This window comes from Zeugodacus cucurbitae, chromosome X (genome assembly GCF_028554725.1).
Source record: "Zeugodacus cucurbitae isolate PBARC_wt_2022May chromosome X, idZeuCucr1.2, whole genome shotgun sequence".
Lineage (NCBI taxonomy): Eukaryota > Metazoa > Arthropoda > Insecta > Diptera > Tephritidae > Zeugodacus > Zeugodacus cucurbitae.
This window is the reverse complement of record NC_071672.1, coordinates 28,730,850-28,756,572: the sequence shown is the minus strand read 5'-3', so window position 1 is coordinate 28,756,572 and position 25,723 is coordinate 28,730,850. Positions and strand designations below refer to the sequence as shown.

Genomic DNA, 25,723 nt, shown 5'->3' with positions numbered 1-25,723 from the left:
GATATCTCAATATTATCTAACATGAAAACGTACTGCTCTGTCAATACCTCAATGCGCAGCAATGATATTGATATGAAATCAACGATACAGGTGTAAATTTCTCACTATTGTGCTAGAATCCGAACACGGCTATGCTCTCTGAGATTATTGCCAACTATACTAAAAGCGTAACGTGGTCTAACTTAAACAATTGTTTTACACTTAGCTTTTTCAGTTTTAAGTTGTTGTTCAGTATGCGCAATCGAATTACGGAGATATTGTTGCATAAAGCGGTAGTACATTTCATACTTGTCAATGTTTTTAGACCAACAATCCATGTGCAGCAAGGGAATAATTTATAGTCAATTGTGATTTTAATGAAGTAAAATAATTAACATCAAAATAAAAAAATAATTAAATTAAAAATAAAACAATTTGAATTAATATTAAATAAATATATGTGTTGTTTGAAAAAAGAGAGACTTTTACTAGTGATGTGATCAGCTAACAACAAATATACACCAAATAGCTAATAAAAACTGGTTTCTAATATACACACATACATACATATGTATGTTAGTATGGTTCCATGAAAACTTGTTTGTACGATCATTCACGGACCTGCTGTATGGCATGCTACAAAAAGCTTTCACATTTCGATTTTTGGTGGAACTACAGAAGTTAGACAAAACCGCAAGGGAAAGCAAAACATATAATTGGAATTTTAAACGTTGTAAGTACTAATCAACAGTAACTGTTTTAAGTTAAGTTTCGTAATATGTGTCTAGTACACATATTAATTAAATATGCTTGTTAGAACATCCAGCAACCAGCACGTAAATTGTTACATAAACTCAAAAATATTTGTCTACTGAATTGCATTGTATGCGTAATATGTATGAAGGGCTTAGCTATAATAGCACATTCGATATGCTATCGTATTGCAGAAATATCAGAAATTTTAGCTTACATATGTACACATAATAAAAAAGTAAGGCTCAAAGAAGTACGGGTGTGTTCGGGCTCTTGGAAGATTCACGGGTTTGGAAATACAATTGAGCTAACCTAACTTGAATCACCATAATCCACAGAATAGCTTCGTTAGAGAGTTATGGTACGTAATTTGTACGAAATTTCACTTCTATTCAAGAATTCTAGTTATGGAGAACTTAAAATTATAGAAGTTCGAGTTATGGGAGTTTAACTATATTTGCAGTTGTTGGTAGTACTTTATGTAGAACAAACCCCGTAACTGCACATGTTTTACACACTTTGCATGGACCCAAGGTGGGGCAATAGGTTCAGGTATTAAAATAACTTTATTGTAATTAGGTATGAAAAATCGAAGCGCGAAAACTATAATAAGTGCCTTAAATCGCTAAAAAAGAACGCCAACAATTACAATTTTATGGAAAAGATTGTACCTAATATTGATATAATACTGGAAAATGGGCGTGGCATTGCTCACGTATAGTTTAATACTATGCGTTAGCAACTACACAGCCAATTTAAACCAAATCTGCGTAATATTTATTAATTTCACATGCGGTTGTTACGAAATGAAAATGCTTAGAATCGGTTAACAACCACGCTTACTTTGTTCGCTTTACAATATATACATCTATCGTTATAAAATTTTGCTCAAATACTGCAAAGGAGTCACGGCACACTCAGCTAAAAATTATCATTCGAGAAAACATGTTTTAGCCTTTATTTTTTAATGATTTTCTCTTTCAAATGTTGGCCGCTGCTACGGCAATTTTTGGAGTATTTTTTCAGTATTGAGCCTGAATTGGGCCGCATTGCTGAACAGAATTTGGCTCGATAACGTCGGATCTTCTTGGAACTTTTCAAGAGCCCATATATAATTATATATATAAACAAGTAAGGAAGAGCTAAGTTCGGGTGTAACCGAACATTTTATACTCTCGCAATTTATTAATGTATTTTTATAAAGATAACACAATTCGACCCATATATTCGGCATAAAGTTCAATAGAATAACGAAAATCATCATAAATAGTGTATGGGGACTGAGGTAATTCCTAAACCGATTTCACTCGTTTTCACCACCAAGATACAATGTATCGAAGACTATACGCTCACTTAATTTAATATTACTTATAATTGGTATATGGGATCTGGGGGAAGTTATGACCCGATTTATACCATTTAAGGACAGAGAGAAACTGTTATAAGAAAAAAATTCAGAGGGAATAAATTACATTAAAATATCTGAGGGATTTACCTATATTTTCGGTGAAAAATTAACCTTAGGCACTGAGTTCTTCATGTTCGATATCAGGGGCCTTAAAAAGTCATGGTCCGATTTTGACAATTTTTCCACAAGTGATGTCACAGCTAAAATACAGTATTTGTGTAAAGTTTTATTCCGCTAGCTTCATTGGTTCCTTATGAATACATTATAAAGTGAACGAATCAGATGGAATTCAAAATTGAGTTATATGGGAAGTAGACGTAGTTGTGAACCGATTTCGCCCGTGTCATCAGGGTGTCAAGAAAGTGTTATATACCGAATTTCATTGAAATCGGTCGAATAGTTCTTGAGATATGGTTTTTGACCCATAAGTGGGAGACGCCACGCCCATTTTCCAGTTTGTAAAGTGCAGCTTCCTTCTGCCATTTTTTATGTAAAATTTGGTATTTCTGACGTTTTTCGTTAGGGAGTTAACCCACTTTTAGTAATTTTCAACCTAACCTTTGTATGGGAGGTGGGCGTGGTTATTATCCGATTTATTTCATTTTTGGACTGTATAAGGAAATGGCTAAAAGAAACGACTGCAGAAAGTTTGGCTTATATAGCTTATTTGGTTTGCGAGTGATATACAAAAAACCTATTTGGGGGCGGGGTCACGCCCTCTTTTCCAAAAAAATTACATCCAAATGTGCCCCTCCCTAATGGGATCCTATGTTCCAAATTTCATTTTCATAACTTTATTTATGGCTTAGATATGACACTGTATAGGTTTTCGGTTTCCTCCATTTTGTGGGCGTGGCAGTGGACCGATTTTGCTCAATTTCAAAAGCAACCTCCTCAGGATGACAAGGAACATGTGTTCCAAGTTTCATTAAGATATCTTAATTTTTACTCAAGTTATCGCTTGCACGGACAGACGGACGGACAGACATCCGGATTTCAAATCTACTCTTCATCCTGATCATTTATCTATATATAACCCCATATCTAACTCTTATATTTCTTGGTGACACAAACAACCGTTAATGGGAACAAAACTATTATACTCTGTGCAACAGGTTGCGAGAGTATAAAAATCGGTATAAAAGTTTGCTCTAATATTGCATAGGAAGCTCGGCATCACTCATCGGACGATTATTCAGAACATATACAGAAAAAACCGAAGATATCTACATATCTATATACCTTATACCGTATATATGGGCTAATATATGAGATATTATGCATGTAACGCGCTGAGTTCAACATATTCGATATCTGGGGCCTTGAAAAGTTATAGTCCGTTTTCGACAATTTTTTCACAAGTAAAGTTTTACTCCGCTATCTTCATTGATTCCTATTGTATATATTGTAAAGCGAAGGAATGAGATGGAATTCAAAATTGAGTTATGAGGAAAGTAATCGTGGTTGTGAACCTGTTTCGCCCATTTTTATCCGTGTTATCAGGGTGTCAAGAAAATAATATATACCGAATTTCATTCAAATCGGTCGAGTAGTTCCTGAGATATGGTTTTTGACCATTAAGTGGGCGATACCACGCCCATTTTCCATTTTGTAAAAAAATCAGAGTGCAGCTCCCTTCTGCTATTTCTTCTGTAAAATTTAGTGAGTTAACCCACTTTTAATAATTTTCAACCTAACCTTTGTATGGGAGGTGGCTGTGGTTATTATCCGATTTCAACTATTTTCATGGTGTGTGGTGGGGTACGTAAGTGAGCTGAGTGCCTAAAGTTTGGTTTTTATAGCTTTATTGGTTTGCGAGTTATATACAAATAACCGATTTGTGGGCGCGGCCACGTCCACTTCCCCAAATAAATTACACCCAAATATGCCCCTTCCAAGTGTGATCCTTTACTTCAAATCTTACTTCTATAACATTATGTATGGCTTAGTTATGACACTTTATAGGTTTTTGGTTTTCGCCATTTTGTGGGTATGGCAATGGTCCGACTTTGCCCATCTTCGAAAGCAACCTTCTCAGGGTGCCAAGGAATACGTGTTCCAAGTTTAGTTAAAATATCTCAATTTTTAATCAAGTCATCCGTTGCTCGGATGGACGGACGGACAGACAGACATCGGATTTCAACTCGTCTTGTCATCCTGATCATTTTGATATATATAACCCTATACCTAACTCGTTTAGTTTTATGACTTACAAACAACCGTTATGTGAACAAAACTATAATACTCTCTTAGCAACTTTTGTTGCGAGAGTATAAAAATCAAACAAATATATCGGAAAAGAACACATACTAACAATAGGAAATATAGTTTAAGCGAGAAATCACAGCACAACATGTTTTGTCGCGACGTCGCTTAGGTGTTCGCACTCACTCTGGCACCTTTACATAAGCAGACACAAGTTGCGATTTATAGCAGAAGTAGTGCTAATTTAACGCATCGCACCATGAGAGGGTTGGTATTGCAGATGGGCGAAATGCGGGCGACACCAAGGCACACTTTTGGATCAAAAACGATTTATCGGGAACTACTCGGTCAATTTCAATAAAAGTTGGTACATAATATTTTCTTACATCCTTATGTTACTGATACTGGGCGAATTTGATTAACAACCACGCCTACTTTCCATATAACACATTTTGAACACAATGAAGATTTCGGAATGAAAATTTGCGCAAATTACATTGAAGGTATGCCATCGCTCTTCTAAATATTGTCGTAATAAAATTGCATCTTTTCAAGGCCACAGATATCGAACCTCGAATACCTCAGTGCCAATTGAGAATTTTTTACCAAATACCAGTAAAACTCTCAGATATTTAAAGAAAATCTAATAATATGACTCTGTGCCAAAAATGGGTGAAGTCGGGTTTAACTTCCGCTGGTTCCCCGTTTTATTCTGATATTTTTACTGATGCTGTTTGACCCATATATTGGATGCCTACCGTTTTCAAACGAACGAAGACAATGATGTTTCCATACAGTATAATGAAATGATAGAGAAGGTGTTGGGTGTTGACTGGCCCTCTCAATAAACCCATTGATTGATGCGATATGTGGTCTTGTTGAAGCCAAATTTCACCGAGATCACGAACTTGAATTTTAGACATCAAATAGTCTGACTTTTCAGAGGAAATGGCCTTTGAAGGGTATACCGCTATACAGATTGAATATCAACTGCGCACCGAAGAGCTTTTGTTCCTAACTTGGTGTGACTGGAAGTGCTGATCAAAGCTTCCCACAATATATGTTTTAATTCATTCCTATTAAGTTTACCAGCTGGACTTACACCATTCAAGCTCAAACTGTTTTACCTATGAACAAAGAAGGAGTGGTTAATAAGAGAATAACAATTGATCAGGAGATTATGGGTGCAATTTTCATTGAGATGAGGATTAGGCCCGAAGTTATAGAATAGGGGAGATATAACATTTATAAAAAGTTTTCGCTGCAATATATATCATTTACCCCTGACCACTTTCATAACAACGGCAGATATAGATTATGCAATCCGCTTCCATTCAGTGTGGTAGATTGTGTAATATCTTTTCAGCCTTCTCTGGCTTTCCTCCTTATTCTTTCTTTCGTAATATCATTATAATACTAACATGAATTTATTAATATTCTACTGTATTTCTATTTTGATTTCAATGAATATATTTTTTTTTGTTACAGAGATTCAACTCGCTTAAGTACTATATGTGACACAAACAAAAAATGCAACGCAGTGAAAATAACGAGAATCGTGATATATCTTCCCCAGCACTACTTTCCACTAAGGTTTGTCATATAGTGAAACGTTCAGATTTTGAAGGATATGGATTTAATTTGCATTCAGAGAGAGTAAAGCCCGGACAATATGTGGGGAAAGTTGATATGAATTCCCCAGCAGAAACAGCGGGATTAAAAGAAGGCTACCGTATCATTGAAGTGAATGGTGTAAATATAAGCCAAGAGTCTCACAAGCAAGTAGTGCAGCGCATTAAAGCCATTTCACATGAAGTGCGATTATTAATAGTGGATGTTAATGCTAATAAAGACATTACAGCCGCAAAGTCAGTGCTTACGAACCTCACAACATCGTTGCAAAAGTCCTCCAATGACAATAACATTTCGAAAGTATTGCAAGATACGCAGCTGGAAAAGCCTCGAAGTAGTATAAATGTAAGTGTGGATATGAGAAAGCCTTCTACCATAGATGACGCGAGCACAATTCTTAAACATAATAACGATGCAACCGTGGACAATTCCAATGCAATGCGGTTGGGAAAGCACGATGACACACGTTCCCAATCAAGTACAAAGGATTCTACTGCAGTTTCGGTTGGTGCGCTAGAGCTTCCAATGACCGCAGCAGAAATGAGAGCAAAACTTTTATCTAAGAAAAAATATGATCCCAAAAATGAAATTGTAGATCTGAAGAAAAAGTTTGAGATAATACAGAAACTTTGATTTTATAATATACAAATAAAATATTGATTTAATTGATGGGCAAGACTCCGTCAGAAGAAAAGCGATTTGCAAGTGGTCTTCCGATTTTTTTGAAACTTTGGGAAATAATAGTCTTATATAAGTAACTTTTAACCCCAAAAAGAATTTTAAAACATTTTCAAAATGGCGGCCGCTACGCCATGTTGAAAAAATGTGCAGTATTTTTTTCAGAAATTAATATCTCCGAAACTTCTTAATCGATTTTAATGAAATTTACAGGCGATATAATTAATAGTACGTAGTTTAATGTTATATTATGACCAAAAAAAAATTTCCAAATTTTGACCAAACAAATGTCAAAAAAAATTTTTGAGTTAACTTTTAGTTAATTTGGCCACTTTTTTTTAACTTTCTAATAAAAAATTTCATTTCATTTCATTTATATTTTCAATTGATAGATAATTTTATTTGTGAACTAACAATTGGTGAAATACTTAATATTCTCAAAATTTTTATTAAATCTTCAATTTCTTTTTCACTTTCGTAAACAAAAATTATTCAATTATTATTATCAATTCAAAATGTTTCAACTATTTCTTTTGAAACAGGGCGGGCATTTGTTTTATCAACTAAAGCATGTCGCTGCTTTTTAAAAGGATTAAAGCATTTATATCGTGGCATTGTGGAAACCCAAATATTGCTTTAGGTGCCGTTCAACTTAAAATCTATTCAACTTAAAATCTATTTAAACTTACCTATTTTTTTATAAATCTCTAACGATGTAGGTGCGAGCCAAACAGCGTTATGTTATACGCGTTCAATGTGCAGGGTAGCTAATTCAGGTTGGTGCACGTTTAACGATACGGCAACGCTGTACATAGAAATCGCGGTGCGCGCTCCCACTAACATCTCAATATCTCGAAAACTATTAAAGTCTCCAAACTTTTATTTTTTTTAAAAGAAAGGTGGAATCATAAGGAATCGAAAACTTTTTATTAGAAAGTTAAAAAAGCGGCCAAATTAACTAAAAGTTAACTCAAAAAATTTTTTTGACATTTGTTTGGTCAAAATTTGGAAATTTTTTTTTGGTCATAATATAACATTAAACTACGTACTATTAATTATATCGCCTGTAAATTTCATTAAAATCGATTAAGAAGTTTCGGAGATATTAATTTCTGAAAAAAACACTGCACTTTTTTTCAACATGGCGTAGCGGCCGCCATTTTGAAAATTTTTCAAAATTCTTTTTGGGGTTAAAAGTTACATATATAAGACTATTATTTCCCAAAGTTTCAAAAAAATTGGAAGACCACTTGCAAATCGCTTTTCTTCTGACGGAGTCTTGCCCTGATACAAATGGATTACGCTTAGCAATATACTAAATGTTAACTTATTTGATGTTAGTACACCATTTGTTGGAATGGTTCAGTTGAGAGTTTCATTTTCTTAAGGATGTATTAGAGTTAGAATTTTTTACACTAATCATACACAACACCATATCAAATGTGGACACCAAGGTATAAGAAGAATCAGAGCAAATAACACCTGTACAACTTGTACAATATGCGGGACGCTGGTCACTTTTGAATCAAACTCTGTATCTCAGGAACTATTAGATCACTTTCAATTAACCGATATACAGAATATTCATATGTTCTTCAGGCAATATGGCCCCGCTTGATACTCGTCCCTTTGCATGTCCAACGAACCCGACTCATCTATCACCCATTTCTATGACCTCGACGACAACTAGACTTATACTTTTCGTCTCAGAAAGGCTGGATAACCGTTAAACCCATCAAACATAAGAGCAGGAGATTTCAATACATGGACCTTAGATATTGTCTCGATATTGTTCTGCTAAAGACAGGCTGTGGAAAAAAAACGGGCGTGGTTTATTATTGATATAAGTTTTGCCAACAAATCTCTGGCTCAAACGACAGAGTGGTAATTCTGTAATACGTACCGTGACCATCTCGGTATTAACATAGATCCAGGAAACAAACGTCCCTCTTGGCACAGCACTAAAGCCGTAGGCCTAGGGATGGCAACAATTTTAATCGATTAAATAATCAAATGATTAATTGCAAGATATAAAAAAATAATTGCAATTAATTTCAATTAATGTAAACAATCGATTAATCGATTAATTCCAATGTTTGCAACTTTGCGTAAAAATAAAACCAATAAAATATAGGAGACTATATTCTTATTTCAGACATTCAAATTGTGTTCGTACATACACAAAAACAAAAACGGAAATAAAATTAAAATATCATATTAAAAATTAATTTGTCTTAGCATAAAGGAAAATATATTCATTGAATATATTCAGAAAATTTAGAAGTCTGTTCAACCAAGTTTGAAGAAAAAGCAATTTCGATTAACTTTTTGTTGTCAAACGATTGCGTTTTTCGGTCGCAGTTGCTGAAAATACTTTTTTGAGAGTACGTACAGTTTGGGTAAACGGTTTTCATTTCTTCCCAAGCATAAATAGTGTTTCGACTTAGTTCTAATACCTGACAATTCAAATAAAAGCTCAATTCATCTTGTGGAGATGTAAAATCGTTGTCTTTCCTCCTTCTTGTGTGCACTAGAGTGCACAAAATGGTGTCAGTGTCATCATCACTTAGGGAAACATTGTCTTTACTCCAAGATTGCAGAGTCTAATTTGTACACATATATTTATATATAACTAGAAGAAATTTAAAATGTAATACCGATTGCTCCGACTTACCACCAATTTGCAGGCTACAGTTGCATGCTTTAATTTTAAATGCTGCAACATATTTGAAGTGTTATTAGAAAATTTTAAATTTTTGCAGCAAAGTTGACGTAGTTATTGCTTATTTTATTAAAAAAATGTCCACACTTCGCTTTTAACTGGCGCCATTGCTCTTCAAACAACTGAACGTACAATGCGTTTGACTTAACTGTAAATGCAGTGTTACCAGACATTCATTTGTTGATATTAACCTACGTTGGCATATTAGAATTTAACTATGTTTACACCGTTTGCAATTTCGACCCTTGTAGCTAACTTAGATGAACATAAAATGTATTAAATTTCAAAATGCTGCTTGCGATTATTTTGCAATTACTCGAGTAATAGTCGAGTAATTAGAAAAGGTGTTTCTATGCAATTAAATCGTAAATTGAATGAAAATAATGGATTAATTTAATCAAATGATTAATCGTTGCCATCCCTAAGTAGGCCGACGCATTGGTCTTTAGATAGAATTGTAATCAGAATGTTCAACGGTCAATACCTATTTATAGTTTCGTTTTCCGCCTTTCAGAGAGAAAAGTATTCAATGAAACTAGTTCGGTGAGTAATGACAGTCTGACAGGCATCGGCTTTTCAACTAGGACAGAAGATTCAGAGTACACTTATAACTATATGGTTGACGTAAATGCATGGTAGCTGCACAATACAGTTGGCTCTAAAATAAGAGACGGAGTTAATGTGGGAATGTACTGTTCGGAGTTTGGCGTAAGGCACCCTTATAAACGGCCAGATCAATTTAGTATATTTCAAGAAGGGGGTCATAATTAAGTCATAAAACTGACAATTGACATAATGGTCCCTCTCCTGGTCAAGGCTCTAGATGGTTGACACGTTGTAGCTTCTGAGCAGATTGCATCCATGTTTCCTATTTTAGGCTATATGCTATAAAGTCCATCGTGTGTGTTGGCTGTACATTATCTGGAAAAAATGTGCTCCGAAAAGAATTATTAACAAGTCTGTTGCCAAAACTTGTCTGAAATACAAAGCCACACAAAAAATAATAAGGCACGGTTTAGTTCGGGTGTAACTGCATTTCTCTCACTTTATTTATGTATTTTTATTAAGATAAGACACGGGACATATGTATATTCGGCATAAAGTCCACTAGAATAACGTAAACCATTATATGTACATATGTAGTATATCGATGCTGCGATTTCACTCATTTCCACCACTAAGCTACATTGTATCCAAAACTATACGCTCACTTAATAACAAACATTAACCGGTATAAAAGGTAAAAAAAGAGTCCGACATATTTGACATTTTGAATTTTGAACAAGTAAGGAAGGGCTAAGTTCGATTGTCACCGAACATTTTATACTCTCGCAATTTATTAAATTAAATTAATTAATATAACAAACAATTCGGCATATATATGGAATACAGTCCATTGAAAGTTTGAAAACCCTAATATTAGGTATATGGGAGGTAGATGAATATGACCCGATTTCACTCATTTTTGGCATATTATTAGAAGAAACATATTCCCTAAAAAATTGCTGCAAAATATCTGAGAGACTTAACTATAATTTCAGTAAAAAATTTGTTAGAAGTACCCATAATCGATATATAGGGTCTTGAAAACTTATGGACCGATTTGACGAATTTTAGAAGGGCGATGCCACTCTTTAAATACAGTATTTTTGCAAAGTTCTGTTCCGATATCTTTACTAGTACTAACTTTATACATTGTAAAGTAAACTATTCAGACCGACTTCAGAGTTCTGGTATATGGAAGTAGGCGTGGTTGTGAACCGATGTAGACTATTTTCACAACATATCATTGGGAAGCTAGGAAGATATTATGAACCAAATTTCATTGAAATTGGTCGAGTAGTTTCGGAGATATGGTTTTTTACCCATAAGTGGGCGGAACCACGCCCATTTGAAATTTTGTATACCATTTTGAGTGCAGCTCTTCTGTACCTTCGTTATAATGAAATCTAAGGTTTCTGTTGGTTTTCGTTACTGAATTAAAACATTTTTAGTAGTTTTCAACATAACCTTTGCATGGGAGGTGGGCGTGGTTATAATCCGATTTCCTAAAAGAAACGACTCTAGAAAATTTCCTTGATACAGCTTAAAAAATTACTCTCTTAGCGTGCATATTGGCTAGGGTGGAGAATCGGACAACATCTATTTTTCATCCTCCTAAATGTTAAGGGTGGTCCACCCCTAAAATTTTTTAACTTTCCGCGAAGAAAATTAAAAATTTTCTAAAATCGGGAAGTTATTGGTTGTTGAACTTCAAACCGTTCTGGCTAATTTTAGTCTTGAAATATTCGTGGAAGGCCAGAAAAAGATTAGAAAGTGAGTAAATATGGAAAAATTGCGAGGAAGATATCAATAAGAGAATTTTATTCGAGTTGACAAGAAAAATATAAAAAGAGAAAACAAAAAAATAATATTTTGAAGGTTGTCATTATTGCTTTGTTAAACTATTTTTGTCATTGTTCCATTGTATAAGGTTGTGTCGATAGCCCAAAACAATTTGTAATAAATAAGGAAAGGTTAAGTTCGGGTCAAACCGAACATTTTATACTCTCGCAATTTATTGATGTAATTTTATTAAGATAACACACAATTTGACTTATATTTTCGGCATAATCTCCATTAGAAAATCATCATATATAATATATGAGGGCTGATGTAATTCCAGAACCAATTTCACTCATTTTCGCCAAGGTTCCAAGGTTTCCAAGGTTAACGGGAATAGGCACCTGTTAGTAAGAAAACAAACGGCACATTCGGCCTTGAAATTACTCCTAAATTGCAAATGAATGAAACACCAGTCGGTAAAATCGCCAAAAATAGCGCTATAACGAAGATTTTCCAAATATTCAAGAAGTCGCTGGAGGTACTGCACAGGACTTTAAAAGATCTTGATTGTCGATAAACGTTTTTGGTGGAGCCAGGATTCTGTTAACAGGTGATCTACGCCAGACTCTTCCAATTATTCCTGGATCAACTGTTACTGAAGGGCTAATCGCATGCCTAAAGTCACTGAATTTGTGGCGACACATGAAGTATCGCCAATTAACAACTAACATATGAGTGTTTTTGCAACAATATCAAATTGCGATTGTAGAAGCAGTTGGCAGTTGATACCTCGATGGATTAATAGCATTTCCAACAGATTTCTGTCACTTCATTGACTTGAAAGAGAAGTTTTCCTGACATGAAACCTCAATATGATAACCATAAATGACTGATTGAATGACCTATATTGGTGGTAAAAAAACAAAGATATCGATGGTATTAATGCGACAATTTAGAATTTCGGTCCAGGAGAGTTGACACAGCTACAAACCAGGATGACGTAGTCAATTATCCAAAAATAATTAAAATTGACTGTACTATCACCACTCACTTTGCAATTAAAAGTAGTGTGAGTTGTCATCATGCTGCGTAACATAAATCGACCTCGAGTAATCAATATCGTCGCCGAAGCCAAGATTGGACCAACTTAATTTAATGTATACCTTAGCCACAACAACGTGTGGCCGGGTCTGCTAGTTGATATATATAACCCTATATCTAACTTGTTTAGTTCTTGAGAATTCTTTGATATGCTCCTCTGTACCAAATTTCAATTTCTATAGCTTCATTTATGACTAAGTTAAAGCCCTTTTAAAGAAAAGCTAAGCTAATTTTGTTTGAATATACAATCCCTTTATATCAAAAATTTGCAGCAACCACCAAACCAACTTTTAACAAGTGTTGGCCTATATTAGAGCTTAGTGCTTCATTGCGTCCAGCTCTAAATACCTTTACGCCACTGGAAATTGACATTTCTTTATATATTTTCTATAAATCTTTGACGACTCTCAATTAGATCTTAGATATATACTTTCTTGAATCATCAATAATCGATCGTTTTAGAAAGACACCTTGAAAGATTTCAATTAGTTCGAGCGTATATTCTGCTTATTTAGTTGAGGTTTACTCTTTTTTACAAGTGATAATTTCATACCGTGTGGTTATTGTCATGCTACCGTACTATATTTATTTATAAACACTCAGCACACTTTGCAAACATTCGAAACTGATTAAAAGCGAATAATAGTCTCCTCCTGCTTAACCACATGTACCATAGGCTTAGCCCCTGTATGCCACATTATTGTTGCGCTCGCTAAGTACAATAGACTATTCTTTTCCTGTGGATCGGAATATATGGGAAAAATTCTAATGCGTGCAACTAAGTTCAGTGTTTTCTGTGCTGGGTGCACATACAACTGAACGTAGTATTCACATAACGACACCTATGCTCATACACCCAACGGAGGCCGATGCATACATCATACATAGAAATGTTTGCATACACAAAAATAATATGAGTGTTTGCCATTCAACAAATAGGAGAGAACCGCAACAGAAATACCCATATGGAGAAACCGGAACGCAAGTGCATGGGCTGCGTTTCCATTTACACACTCCTACATTGGGCAGGCACAAGAAAATTTAATTCAAATTAACCAACAACCAAGTACCATTATTTAAGGCATGCGCACTATTAAGAATCATATAAGTCATAAGCGAGTGAGACAAATAGGCACATTAGCCAGTAGACTGTGCGGCAAATCATTGTTACTTTCTATACAAACTTGCAGTTGACTAAGAACTGGAGTAGTATGTAGATACAACTGAGGACAGGTATAACTTCCGATAGGATTGCACGTTTGAACGAAACGAAAGTATGCACAAACAGGTGCAAGTTATACTGGTATTGTGATAACTATAACACTGTTCCAATATTTATTGTATATTTAATAACAAACCAACCCAGTCAAACACTTTGATAATAATACCAAGTACAGAGCAGTTGATAGCAATCTTAAATGAACAGGAAGTTAGTTAAACGCCACATATTGTTATTTTTATAATCAGAACTAAGCTTAAACAGGAAGGAGAGAAGGCTAAATTAGATATAAGTATTAAAAATATCGAATGAATCAGTATGACGAGATATATGAAATTCGAAGGTCTGCCTGTCCGTCCGTCCACATGTCCGTCGGTAATATATATAGCAAAAGATGTTTAAAATTCGAAGGTTTGCCTGTCAGTCCGTCCGTATGTCCGTATCTCAAGAACTACTTCACCAATTTCAATAAAAATGTATATATAATATTTCCTTGACATACTGATCTTGCGTACGGAACCATTTCTACATATAACACAATTTTAAATTCCAACTAGATCATATATCATAAAAATATCGAAATAAAACTTTGCACCAGTACTAAATTGGTAGTGTGGGCCACTCATCTAACAATTGTTCAAATCGGATTAGTTTTATAGGCACCAGTTACCGAACACGAGCGCTTATATATAATTTTAATACCTCCATAATTATTCCGCCTAGCTTCATTATACCTAATATAATGCTGTCTAAACTTCCGGTAGCTTGAATACCGTATATATAATGTGTGATATCTTCGCAAAATTAATGTAAGTTTTTATATATGTATAATGTGAATGAAATCGGTCCAGGAATATATGTATATGGTTCAAATTGTAAGTTATCTTTTAAATAAATAAATTGCGAGAGAACAAAATAATCTGCTGCAACCTTATTTAACCACTCAGTCTGCCTACAGAGTATAAATACAAAGGTAAAAGAGGAAGGAATCATTATTCTTAGAATCTAGAGTTCAGGGGATGGTACCAAACGATTTTATATTGGTACATATATGTATAAATATTATAAAATTATATATTTTAAGCATCAAATCACAATATGCCTACAAAATATGACTACTTTGAATAACTTTTTATGGAAAGTTGACGCAGTTGATGTCTGATTTTGCGCTTTCCTCCATACTAAATCCCTTCTTTAGTTATGACACTTGTTAGTATTCCGTTTAATGTTATTTTACCATCAGCAAAATCAACCACCTAAGAGTGACAATGAATCATGTTCCAAGTCTCTGTTATGTGGATCAAAGTCACTACCAATCTTTCTATTGAACAGTAATCAGCTCATTTTACCGTTGAATCGCTCTTGAATGGCAGAATAATGCGCCGATTTCGAGTAATTCTGTTCTTTCTTCCAAATGATGTCGTTAGCAAGACTGTTCGAATGTCAAACTTGACTTCCAGTAGGAATGAGACTCCATCTATAAGGTTTAAGCAGTAATTTCAGACGTTATATGCTGCGTAGCATGATGTACGTTGCTCATGACATAAATGCTAATGGTCCATCGATAGCTGGGCTCGAGTAAGAGTAAAGGTCCAGGCCCAATGATGGCAGGCTTTACTTGATTTTGTTGTCTTTGCGTACTTTGAAGGCTTGTATGACCAAATGCTTTCAAAACAATGTCACTATCACATTTGTCACACATAATAATTTGCACATCAAAAAGTCAAACAAAACTTGCTAATTGTAGATAAGTGTCCATTAATTTCCTTTTGTGTGGAAACTCTTGTCTTTAAGGAAATTACTGTTGTAATTTGGCGGATGGCTTTGAACCGAATATACACTATCGGACAAAATAAAGTGCAAAACTTAAGCACTAATATCATGTGTACGTGACAATTTTTACTTCATTTCGAAAGAATTTAAATAAATAATAAAGGTAATAAAAACAAGTAAGGAAGGTCTAAATTCGGGTGTAACCGAACATTTTATATTCTCGCAATTTATTTATTTAACTTTATTTATATTAATAATATACAATTTGACCCATATATTCGTCATATATAGTGCATAAAGTCCATTGAAAGTTGGAAACCATAATATTAGGTTAGAAGCACCGATGCCCTCGTGTTCGATATATGGGGCCTTAAAAACCTATGGTCCGATTTCGGCGATTTTTAGAATGGGGCTGCCACACTATAAACATAGTATTTGTGCAAAGCTCTGCACCGATATCTTCATTAGTGCTTACTTTATATATTGTACAGTAAACGATTCAGATCGTCTTCAAAGCTCTGGTATATAGGAAGTAGGCGTGGTTGTGAAGCGATTTGGCCTATTTTCACAACATATCATTGGGATATAAGGAAACTATTACAAACCAAGTTTCATTGAAATCTGTCGAGTAGTTCCTGAGGTATGGTTTTTGACCCATAAGTGGGCGACGCCACGCCCATTTTCCATTTTGTAAAAAAATCTGAGTGTAGCTTCGATCTGCCATTTCTTATGTGAAATTTAGTGTTTCTGACGTTTTTGGTTAGTGAGTTAACCCACTTTTAGTAATTTTCAACCTAACCTTTGTATGGGGGGTGGGCGTGGTTATTATCCGATTTCTTTCATTTTTGGACTGTTTTAGGAAGTGGCTAAAAAAAACGACTGCAGAAAGTTTAATTTATATAACTCTATTGGTTTGCGAGATAAGTACAAAAAACCTATTTGGGGGCGGGGCCACGCCCACTTCCCCAAAAAAATTACATCCAAATATGCCCCTTCATAGTGCGATCCTTCATACCAAATTTTATTTTAATAGCTTTATTTACGGCTTAGTTATGGTTAGTTAGTATTATATTTGTGGGCGTGACAGTGGTCCGATTTTGCTCATTTTCGAAAGCAACCTTCCTTATGGTGCCAAGAAATAAGTGTGCCAAGTTTCATCAAGATATCTTTATTTTTACTCAAGTTACAGCTTGCACAGACGGACGGACGGACAGACAGACATTCGCATTTGAACTACACTCTTCACCCTGATCACTTTGGTATATATAACCCTATATCTGACTCGTTTAGTTTTGGGTGTTACAAACAACCGTTATGTGAACAAAACTATAATACTCTCTTTAGCAACTTTTGTTGCGAGAGTATAAAAATTCTTAAACTATACACAGGAATAAAATTATTAGCCGAACTTACTTACATTTACATTGGACAAAATAAAGTGCAAATATAGAAATTGTTCTTGATTTCATTAAATATTCAAACAAAAATGTTTCTTACTTGGAATTTTGATTACTTGGAATATCCTCTTTTATTTTTTATGACCTTTTTGGCATACTTGCAGTTAAGTTTTTTAATGTATTCTTTGGATTTTTCGCCTTTAACATAAATTGTTTATGTTAACCTGTCCCTCAAAAGGAATTTTTCAGCCCAAAATAGTCCAAAGATACTTTATTAGATTTGAATTGAGATTTTGAGTGGGTCAGTCCAATTAATCAAACGCTATTTCAATAAAAAATATCAGTGATATCCTGCTCTTGGGGTTGAGATCATTATGCTCTTGGCAGATATAATCACTCAAGCCTATTTCCTCAGTTCTTTTAGAAAAGGATTTCCTTTAACACATCATAATAGAGCTTTTTCAGTCAATTGTAAACAGTTTTTCAACTTAAAGAACTCACGGCACACCCGTTTACGACTGCTTTTTCTTAAACTTCAATTTCGACTCATCTGACAAAATAATGTGTAAGACAATATACATAAGTACAACAGTTTCTGTTAATTGCTTTAAACTTAAAGCACGTTAGCACTTTATTTTGTCCGATAGTGTATGTTATATTAAAGGACCTTATCGCATTTATAACAACACCTACTTTCCATATAGCGCAATTATAATGATATATTTTCTTTAAATTTGCGATATTTATATGAAGCACCAATGTAGATATCGGAATACAACTTAGTAGAAATATTATATTCACAGTAACGCACCTCTCAGCTGAAAATAGTCGAAATTGAATAGCTTTTCAAAGTTTATTTGTAGCCAATGCTGCCTTGCATGCTTTACTAAAAATATCTTTAAATAAGCAAACTATGTTAATAGAATGAAGTGAAATTAACTTTTCCTGGTATAATGTGACCCGATCCATGGATTATCCCAGCCCCCTTATATTAAGTTGAAAACTTTTCTTTATTTTAGTGGATTTCACATCAATGTATTAGTTACATGTCCCAACCATACATTATTTGAATACCAAAGCCAATTACAGTAAATCCAGCATTTCCCCTAGCACCAATATATCCTATACCTATAGTTTTATATCGTATAAAGTCCACTGGAAGTGTGAAAATCCGTATATGAGGTATGAAGGAGCTAGAGGAAGTAATTGCCTAATTGTTCACATCTTTGGCACAAAAGATAAAAAAATATCTCCTCTGAATTTCTTTAGAATGTCTAAAAGATTTACCTATTTTTTCAGTAAAAAATTAGCCACCAGCGATTAGGTCCTCATGTTTGGGCCCTTGTAAATTTATAGTCCGATGTCGGCAATTTTCGTCCAGGCGATGGTACATCATGAATTCAGTATGTGTGCAAAGTTTTGTTCCGATATTTTCACTGGCGCTTTATTTATATATTGTAATGGGAACGAATCAGAATGAAATGGGAAATAGATATGGTTCTCAGTCGAGTTCGTCCATTTTTAAACAGTAACTTTTGGGTTACAAAGAAATGTTTTAAACCGAATTTCTTGGAAATTGGTCCGGTAGTTCTGGAAATATGATTTTGTTCATATTTTCTATGAATCTAAATAAAGCTCTACTCCATAAAATTTTGGATTTCTAGTTTTTTTCGTTGGTAAGTTTACGCACTTTTGCTGTTTTCAAGATAAGATTCCGATTTTTTTCCATTTTCATTTGGTATAATAAGGTGCTTAAAGAACAAGTCTCCACGAAGTTTGGTTGATATAGATGAGGTAGTTTACGAGACATATATGCGTGGCTTTCCCACGAATATTAACATTACATATTTTACATCTACAGTACCCATCTTCTTATGGTGCCACGGAACACGTGTACCAAGTTTCTCAAAATCATTTCGATTTAATCAAATCGGCAACTGTTAAAAAATTATCCTTAAGAATTACATTCTTCATGTTCAATATAAGAGGCCTTAAAAATGTATGGTCCGATTTCGACAATTTAAGTAAGTGAGTACAAAGTGAGCGAATCTGATGGAATTCCAAATTGTATTATATGGCAAGAAGGCGTGGTTGTGAACCTATTTCCATCAGTAATATCAGAATATCAAGAAAATATAATGTGTCAAATTTCAATGAAATCGACCGAGTAGTTCCTGAGATATGGTTTAAAATCCTAAAGTTGTTTCTATTTTTTTTTACCAATCAGCCGTTCATATTTTCTTTTTTAGTGTTTCTGACGATTTTTGTTAATGAGTGAACGCGCTTTTAGTACTTTTCAACATAACCTTTGTATGATAGGTGGGCGGGGTTATTATCCGATTTCACCAGTTTTTATGGTGTATGATGGAGTACTAAAGGGAAATGTGTCTAGTAAGTTTGGTTCAAGTTTGGGAACCTGATCCTATTTCAGAAACTCCTTGACCAATGTCAACGAAATTCGGTCCAGAACATTTCGTTGGCATGCCAATATTAAAGTTTTTAAATGGACGAAATCGATTCACAACCACGCCTGCTTGCAATACACCACAATTTTGAAGACCATTTTAGTCGTTTACTTTACAATCTATAAATTAAGCACCAGCGGAGATATTGAAATAGAACTTTGCACAAATACTGCATTTATAGAGTGTACTCCATCGTCGATATGATCGGCGCGGTTAAGATTAACACATGAAAATAAACTTTTTATCAAAAGTTACTTTTATAGCTTTTATTGTATATGACGGAACACTCAGTTGGTTTTTGTCCTCATGCAACTAAACTCTGACATCACCGTCATTATGGTAGCCGCAAAAATACGCACCCGCCTCTGTGCAGCAAAAAATTATCGATCATCTGTAATCGATGACGATAGAATCGATATTTCAACCTTAAAGAAATTCGAATATCAAATACCCGCTTGAGGAACAAAGCAGCGGAGGCCTACGGATTGCCAGCCGACCTATTTAAATACGGAGAACTGATAATGCATCAGCTTCTTTGCAGAATATGGTTAGGTGAAGGCATGCCCCATGATTGTAACTTTAGTGTTCTCTACCCAATTCATAAAAAGAGAGGCCCCACAATCTGCGCCATTTACCGTGGGATAAGCCTCTTTAATATCGTTTATAAGGTCCTGTAGAGCGTACTGTGTGAAAGAGCAAAGCCCATCCTCATCGAACTTATTGGACTTTATCAGTGTGGTTTTAGACTTGGAAAATCCGTCATGGACCAAATATTTACTATCCAAATCTTGGAAAAGACTCAATTTTAAAGTTGTCTTCGATGGCACGAGCAGAGTTGCCTCTACGTCTGAATTTGGTATTTCTGCAAAACTATAACGTATGTATTACTCACGTTGAGCAACACCAAAGGCTTCGTCAGCTAAATAGAGGTGGTACTGCTAAGAGATAGCAAATACCGTAGAACATGGAACGACGAGTTGTATAAGTAATACGACGACATAGGCATACAGTGAACCAAAAAAACTTGTACACTTACTTGTACTGTAGACATCACGTAACAAGCCCAACTTATCGAAGAGAAATGTTGCGAAACGTTTACTACACCAAAGACTATATCCAACGTAATAACAAACTTTAGATTCAGTAAATTTTACAAATGAGTACAAATTGCATTTAATTTGATCTGATAATCGTCGATTTGTATGGCGAAAGGAGAAGCGCTTTTAAAAACCAAACTCTAAATAATACTGTTAATCATGGAGGAGATTGTATTATGTGTGCAATGTTGGAAGCAGAGGATCAGGAAGACTTCTACTCCGTTACTCAGGTGATTTGGTAGGTTTTAACGTTTAGCTTTTGAGGAGACTGGAGTAACCACGAAATTTCCAACTGAATTTGTTGTTGTGCGGGCATGCTGTAAACGGCGCCATTAAACTGAAGATTTGAAACATGCATTAAGTTCATCAGCGGATGTTGATTATTGTGGAACCAACTGTGGAAGATTTGTCTGAACAACTGTCATCAGAATCAAAGAGTGTTTCGCGTTGCTAATCACTATCGAAAGGGTCCTTATCTGGTCGGTTCGAAGCAGGCATCCCGTTGTAGAATAAATGCACTCATGAAGCCCTTGTATTTGCCCCAAAGCCCTTTGGATTAGTTGGGAAGCAGATTGTCAATAGCATAGCAAGAAAGTGCGTATTTGCTGTGGTCGAGCAGTATTCGATTCGTCAGTAAGTGTGGTGTCCCAATTAGCATCATTCTCAAGAAGATTTAGTTTGTGACAAACTTAGCAATAAGTTGCACACAGCTGACCTTAAATCTTGGAAGCTGTCGGTCCTCGTACATTGATTAACAGCAATCGCAGACAGAAGCATTCGATATTGTTTGGGTGAACCGTGTACAGACGTCCCAATGTGTGACTGAAATACTAATCGGGATGTCTTTCAACTTCTTTGCCTTGTTTGCGTTGTTGAAACTTTTTAGCCGATGCATTCCATGTGTAGTATTTTGGTAGGTCATTATAATGTAGAGTATTTACAAAAAGATCATATCGGCATTATTTTGTTGAAAATTCCCGGCAAACCGTCTAAAAATCGCCCAAGTCGGACGATAACTTTTCAAGACCCCAGATAACGAATATGAGGCCGTCAGTGCTTGCGGCTATTGTTTTTAAGCAAAATATCGGTAAATCTCAGCTAATCCAAAGAAATAAAGTGGAGATTTTTTCTTTGTAATGGTATGCTTATGTGCCAAGCAAGTGCAAAATCAGCTCAATACTTTCTATAGCCTCCATATACCTTATATAGGGATTTTCCAACTTCTGGTAGACTTTATAACGTATACATATATCGTATACATATATGATATTTCTTACCAAAATTAGGTGAATGCAAAATCTTGAATATAAGGTAACTTGATGGCACAATTTATTGAAATGAAAGAGCACTGGGTGCTCATATGTTTCATCTGAAACTTAAACTAATTCAATAGCTTATTATATATGATGCTGTGTCATTATATCCAATATTATCCGTTCACATAATTTTGCAAAGATATCTCCCATTCAATTTGATCCGCTATATACAGTATAAAGTTCACCGAATGCTGGGATATCAATAAAATTATTATGATTTGAAATCAGCCAAGTGGTATCTGAGAAATTGTTCTTGACACAAAAGTGAAAAAAGCTATTTTTTAGTGATTTTCAACAAACCATTCTACGAGAGGTGAGCGGCATTATAATCCGTCTTCAACCACTTTAGCAACATACAATAAGGTGCTAGAAGGAAATGTCTCTAGTAAGTATGGTTGATATTGTCTAAGCATTTAACGATATATATATAAAACTTATTTCTTATTTAGTAGTTTACCAAAGGCCTAGATGCGTCGACAGACAGCCACATAAGGGGGCTATCCCTTGCGATGAGCTCAAAAATTGAGTTTTTTGTACCTTTAATTGGTTTCTGAACATGTCGAGAATACGGTATTAAAGTGATTTCTTTATATTTGAAGTATAAAGATACAGCTGTTAGAAGAAGGAGCTGTTCGAGGCGTTGAGTTGGCAGCTGGAAACTTTGGAAACTTCGTTTTTCTCAAAACTGTATTGTTCAAACCTTCATCTCAAAAACAGCTTGACCGAATGACTTGAAATTTCTAGGGTACACTCAGCACATGTGAAATGGCTTTTATCAATCAAACATTCCCAAAAATTCGATTTTTTGTAACAAAACACTAAAAAAAAAATTCGGTTTATAAAATGGTTTTAAGCTTACAGAATAAAAAGCCGTTAATTTTATTTGTTTCCGATAAGCCAATCAGTCGATATCTTGTAGGAATTTTCGAGGCGGTGGTGTTCAGAACGCTGGAATATATTTTCAGCTTAAAATTTGTAATTATACTGTCGAATTATACATTAATAAATGATAATAAACTTAAAGCTCTTTATGCGTTGTTGACTGGTAGTGGATTCTAAAAAATCGCTAAAAAACGGGCCGTCACATGGGTTGACCTCGTTAGCCTAACATACTTGTTTGGAAGTTTTCCTTTGGTTGGAGCGACAAAAAAGATACTGAAATCAAACTGCGCACGAATTTAATTTACATATTTAAGGGGCTATACCAGTGTTACCCTTTCAAAAAATCGATTATTATTAAACTATTGAATAATAATCTTTTTTTTTAACATCATGTGAAATCGACCAGGTCGTACCTTGAATAGTTTTTGAATGGCAGCGTTCCAAAACAGCAACCGCTTAGGTATAAACCGCTATAGTTTATTCTTAACAATTATTCGTCAACAAACTGATTGGACCTTATCAGTGTGGCTTTAGACCTGGAAAATCAACAACAGACCAGATATTCACCATGCGCCAAATTTTGGAGAAGACCCGTGAAAATAGGATCGACACACATCACCTTTTTGTCGATTTTAAAGCTGCTTTCGACAGCACGAAAAGGAGCTGCCTTTATGCCGCGATGTCTGAATTTAGTATACCCGCAAAACTAATACGGCTGTGTAAGCTGACGTTGAGCAACACCAAAAGCTCCGTCAGGATCGGGAAGGACCTCTCCGAGCCGTTCGATACCAAACGAGGTTTCAGACAAGGTGACTCACTATCGTGCGACTTCTTTAACTTGGATGCTGGAAAAAATTATAAGAGCTGCAGAGCTAAATAGAGAAGGTACAATCTTCTACAAGAGTGTACAGCTACTGGCGTACGACGATGATATCGATATCATCGGAAACAACACGTTAGTTCTGCTTTTTCCAGACTGGATAAGGAGGCGAAGCGTATGGGTCTGGTGGTGAACGAGGACAAGACGAAATATCTCCTGTCATCAAACAAACAGTCAGCGCATTCGCGTCTTGGCTCCCACGTCACTGTTGACAGTCATAACTTTGAAGTTGTAGATAATTTCGTCTACCTGGGAACCAGCATTAATAGCAATAACAATGTCAGCCTGGAAATCCAACGCAGAATCACTCATGCCAACAGGTGCTACTATGGACTAAGTAGGCAATTGAAAAGTAAAGTCCTCTCTCGACGAACAAAAACCAAACTCTACAAGTCTCTCATCATTCCCGTCCTACTTTACGGTGCAGAAGCGTGGACGATGTCAACATCCGATGAGACGGCACTAGGAGTTTTCAAGAGAAAGGTTTTGCGGAAGATTTATGGTCCCTTAAGAATTGGCAACGACTGGCGATCGACTTTAAATTGAAACTGAGTTTTCTTGTTTACATTTACTTTCCAATGATCTATTTTGGTTGAAAACTGTCAACTTTGCATTAAAAAATTGAGAATTTTTTTTATCTAAAAAAATTAAAATTTTTCATAACTATGCCATTTTGTTAATTTTTGACACCCCACTTTAATAAAATTTTTGAATTTTTTGATTCAGCTACTCAACATTGCAGCAATTGGGGAACATTTTTTGCACCACCGAAGACAGCATATAACTCAGTTATTTTTCAATATATTTGTAATAAAAAACCTTAAACTATACCAAACAACTTCGAAACATTCGATCGAGTACTTTCTATAAAAAATCACGAAAATTGTCTCTTAAAAGCTCCTTAAAAATAATTGGAAGGCGCAAATGTTTTTTCATTGATCAAGAGCGATCCTTTAAGTATTGGGTCGAAAGGCAGCCACTAACCTAACCTAAGAGCGATCCTTTTTCTCTGATTTCATTTAATTTAATGCTTCATCGTATTCTGTTTTTAAAACTTTTTATGGTTTTGTATAGCCCAGTTCGTGATCTTTTAGAAATAATCTATAACTCTATATAATGTAATATATTACGTTGTTGCTAAGACGAGATAAGTTAGAAAAATGGTGCCAATTTGCACTGTGCTACCTAAGTTTAAATAGAAAAAATTATAACAATTGCGTTATTTGTAACTGGTATGACTAAAATATTGTTTGTAGCTCTCTAACCAGGCTACATACATACATACATATATTGGTAGTAGTTAGTGCATCGAATTATTCTATATTATTCAATATATGTGCGTACCCATATGCATATAATAGGTGTTTTTTCGATGTTTGTAATGAAGATTGTCTAGCATCGAGTGTTTTATTTGCCACATCATGAATATTATATAAGAGGAACAGAAAATTGCAAGTTGTTAAGCGATTACTTGTGTTTTTAAATAGCAGCAATATTAAAGGAGGCATGCCTATACCAGTATGTCGATGTATTGTTACGGCCAACCAAATTTCAGTTCTATCACAATAAGAGAATATACATTCTCTTTCACTCTACAATATTGGTATGCCTATATATGTAATTGTGTAAGAGAGGCTTGAACGTTAGCAGTCGTAAAATAGCAGCAGCACCTGTTCATTGGATAAGGCAGAGAGACAGAGAGATTGCAAATAAATATTTTGTAACAAGTGCTTCGTGAATGGTACACCACCAGCTGCTTTTCGCTTGTAACAGTTGTCACCATTGAGAATTACAAACTCTTAATGCAATGCTGTACACACGCTCACACATACCTACATACACATATGTAGTGTATTTGCGAAAATCTGTATGTGATAATAATTGGTTACTG

General features: G+C 35.0%; 1 protein-coding gene and 1 long non-coding RNA gene across 3 annotated transcripts; one reads left to right on the top strand and one right to left on the bottom strand.

Moving 5' to 3' along the window:
- Positions 1–6,675, top strand: LOC105219744 (Na(+)/H(+) exchange regulatory cofactor NHE-RF1). Of its 2 annotated transcripts, none has more exons than XM_011196047.3 (2): positions 1–712; positions 5,834–6,675. In XM_011196047.3, the coding sequence occupies exon 2, from the start codon at positions 5,876–5,878 to the stop codon at positions 6,608–6,610; it is 735 nt and encodes a 244-aa protein (XP_011194349.1). In that variant the 5' UTR covers positions 1–712; positions 5,834–5,875; the 3' UTR covers positions 6,611–6,675. The 2 variants fall into 2 exon arrangements, with proteins under 2 accessions (XP_011194349.1, XP_054091333.1); XM_054235358.1 differs by lacking the exon at positions 1–712 and adding an exon at positions 833–1,093.
- Positions 6,597–25,429, bottom strand: LOC128922934 (uncharacterized). Its single transcript, XR_008472110.1, has 2 exons — positions 8,559–25,429; positions 6,597–8,463 (listed from the first exon to the last, which is right to left on the bottom strand). It is a non-coding gene; the product is annotated as an uncharacterized LOC128922934 (long non-coding RNA).
- Positions 25,430–25,723: the final 294 nt, after the last annotated feature.

Bases quoted from the DNA above. Each gene is read 5' to 3' on its own strand.
- LOC105219744 (XM_011196047.3), top strand. From the start codon at position 5,876: ATGCAACGCAGTGAAAATAACGAGAATCGTGATATATCTTCCCCAGCA.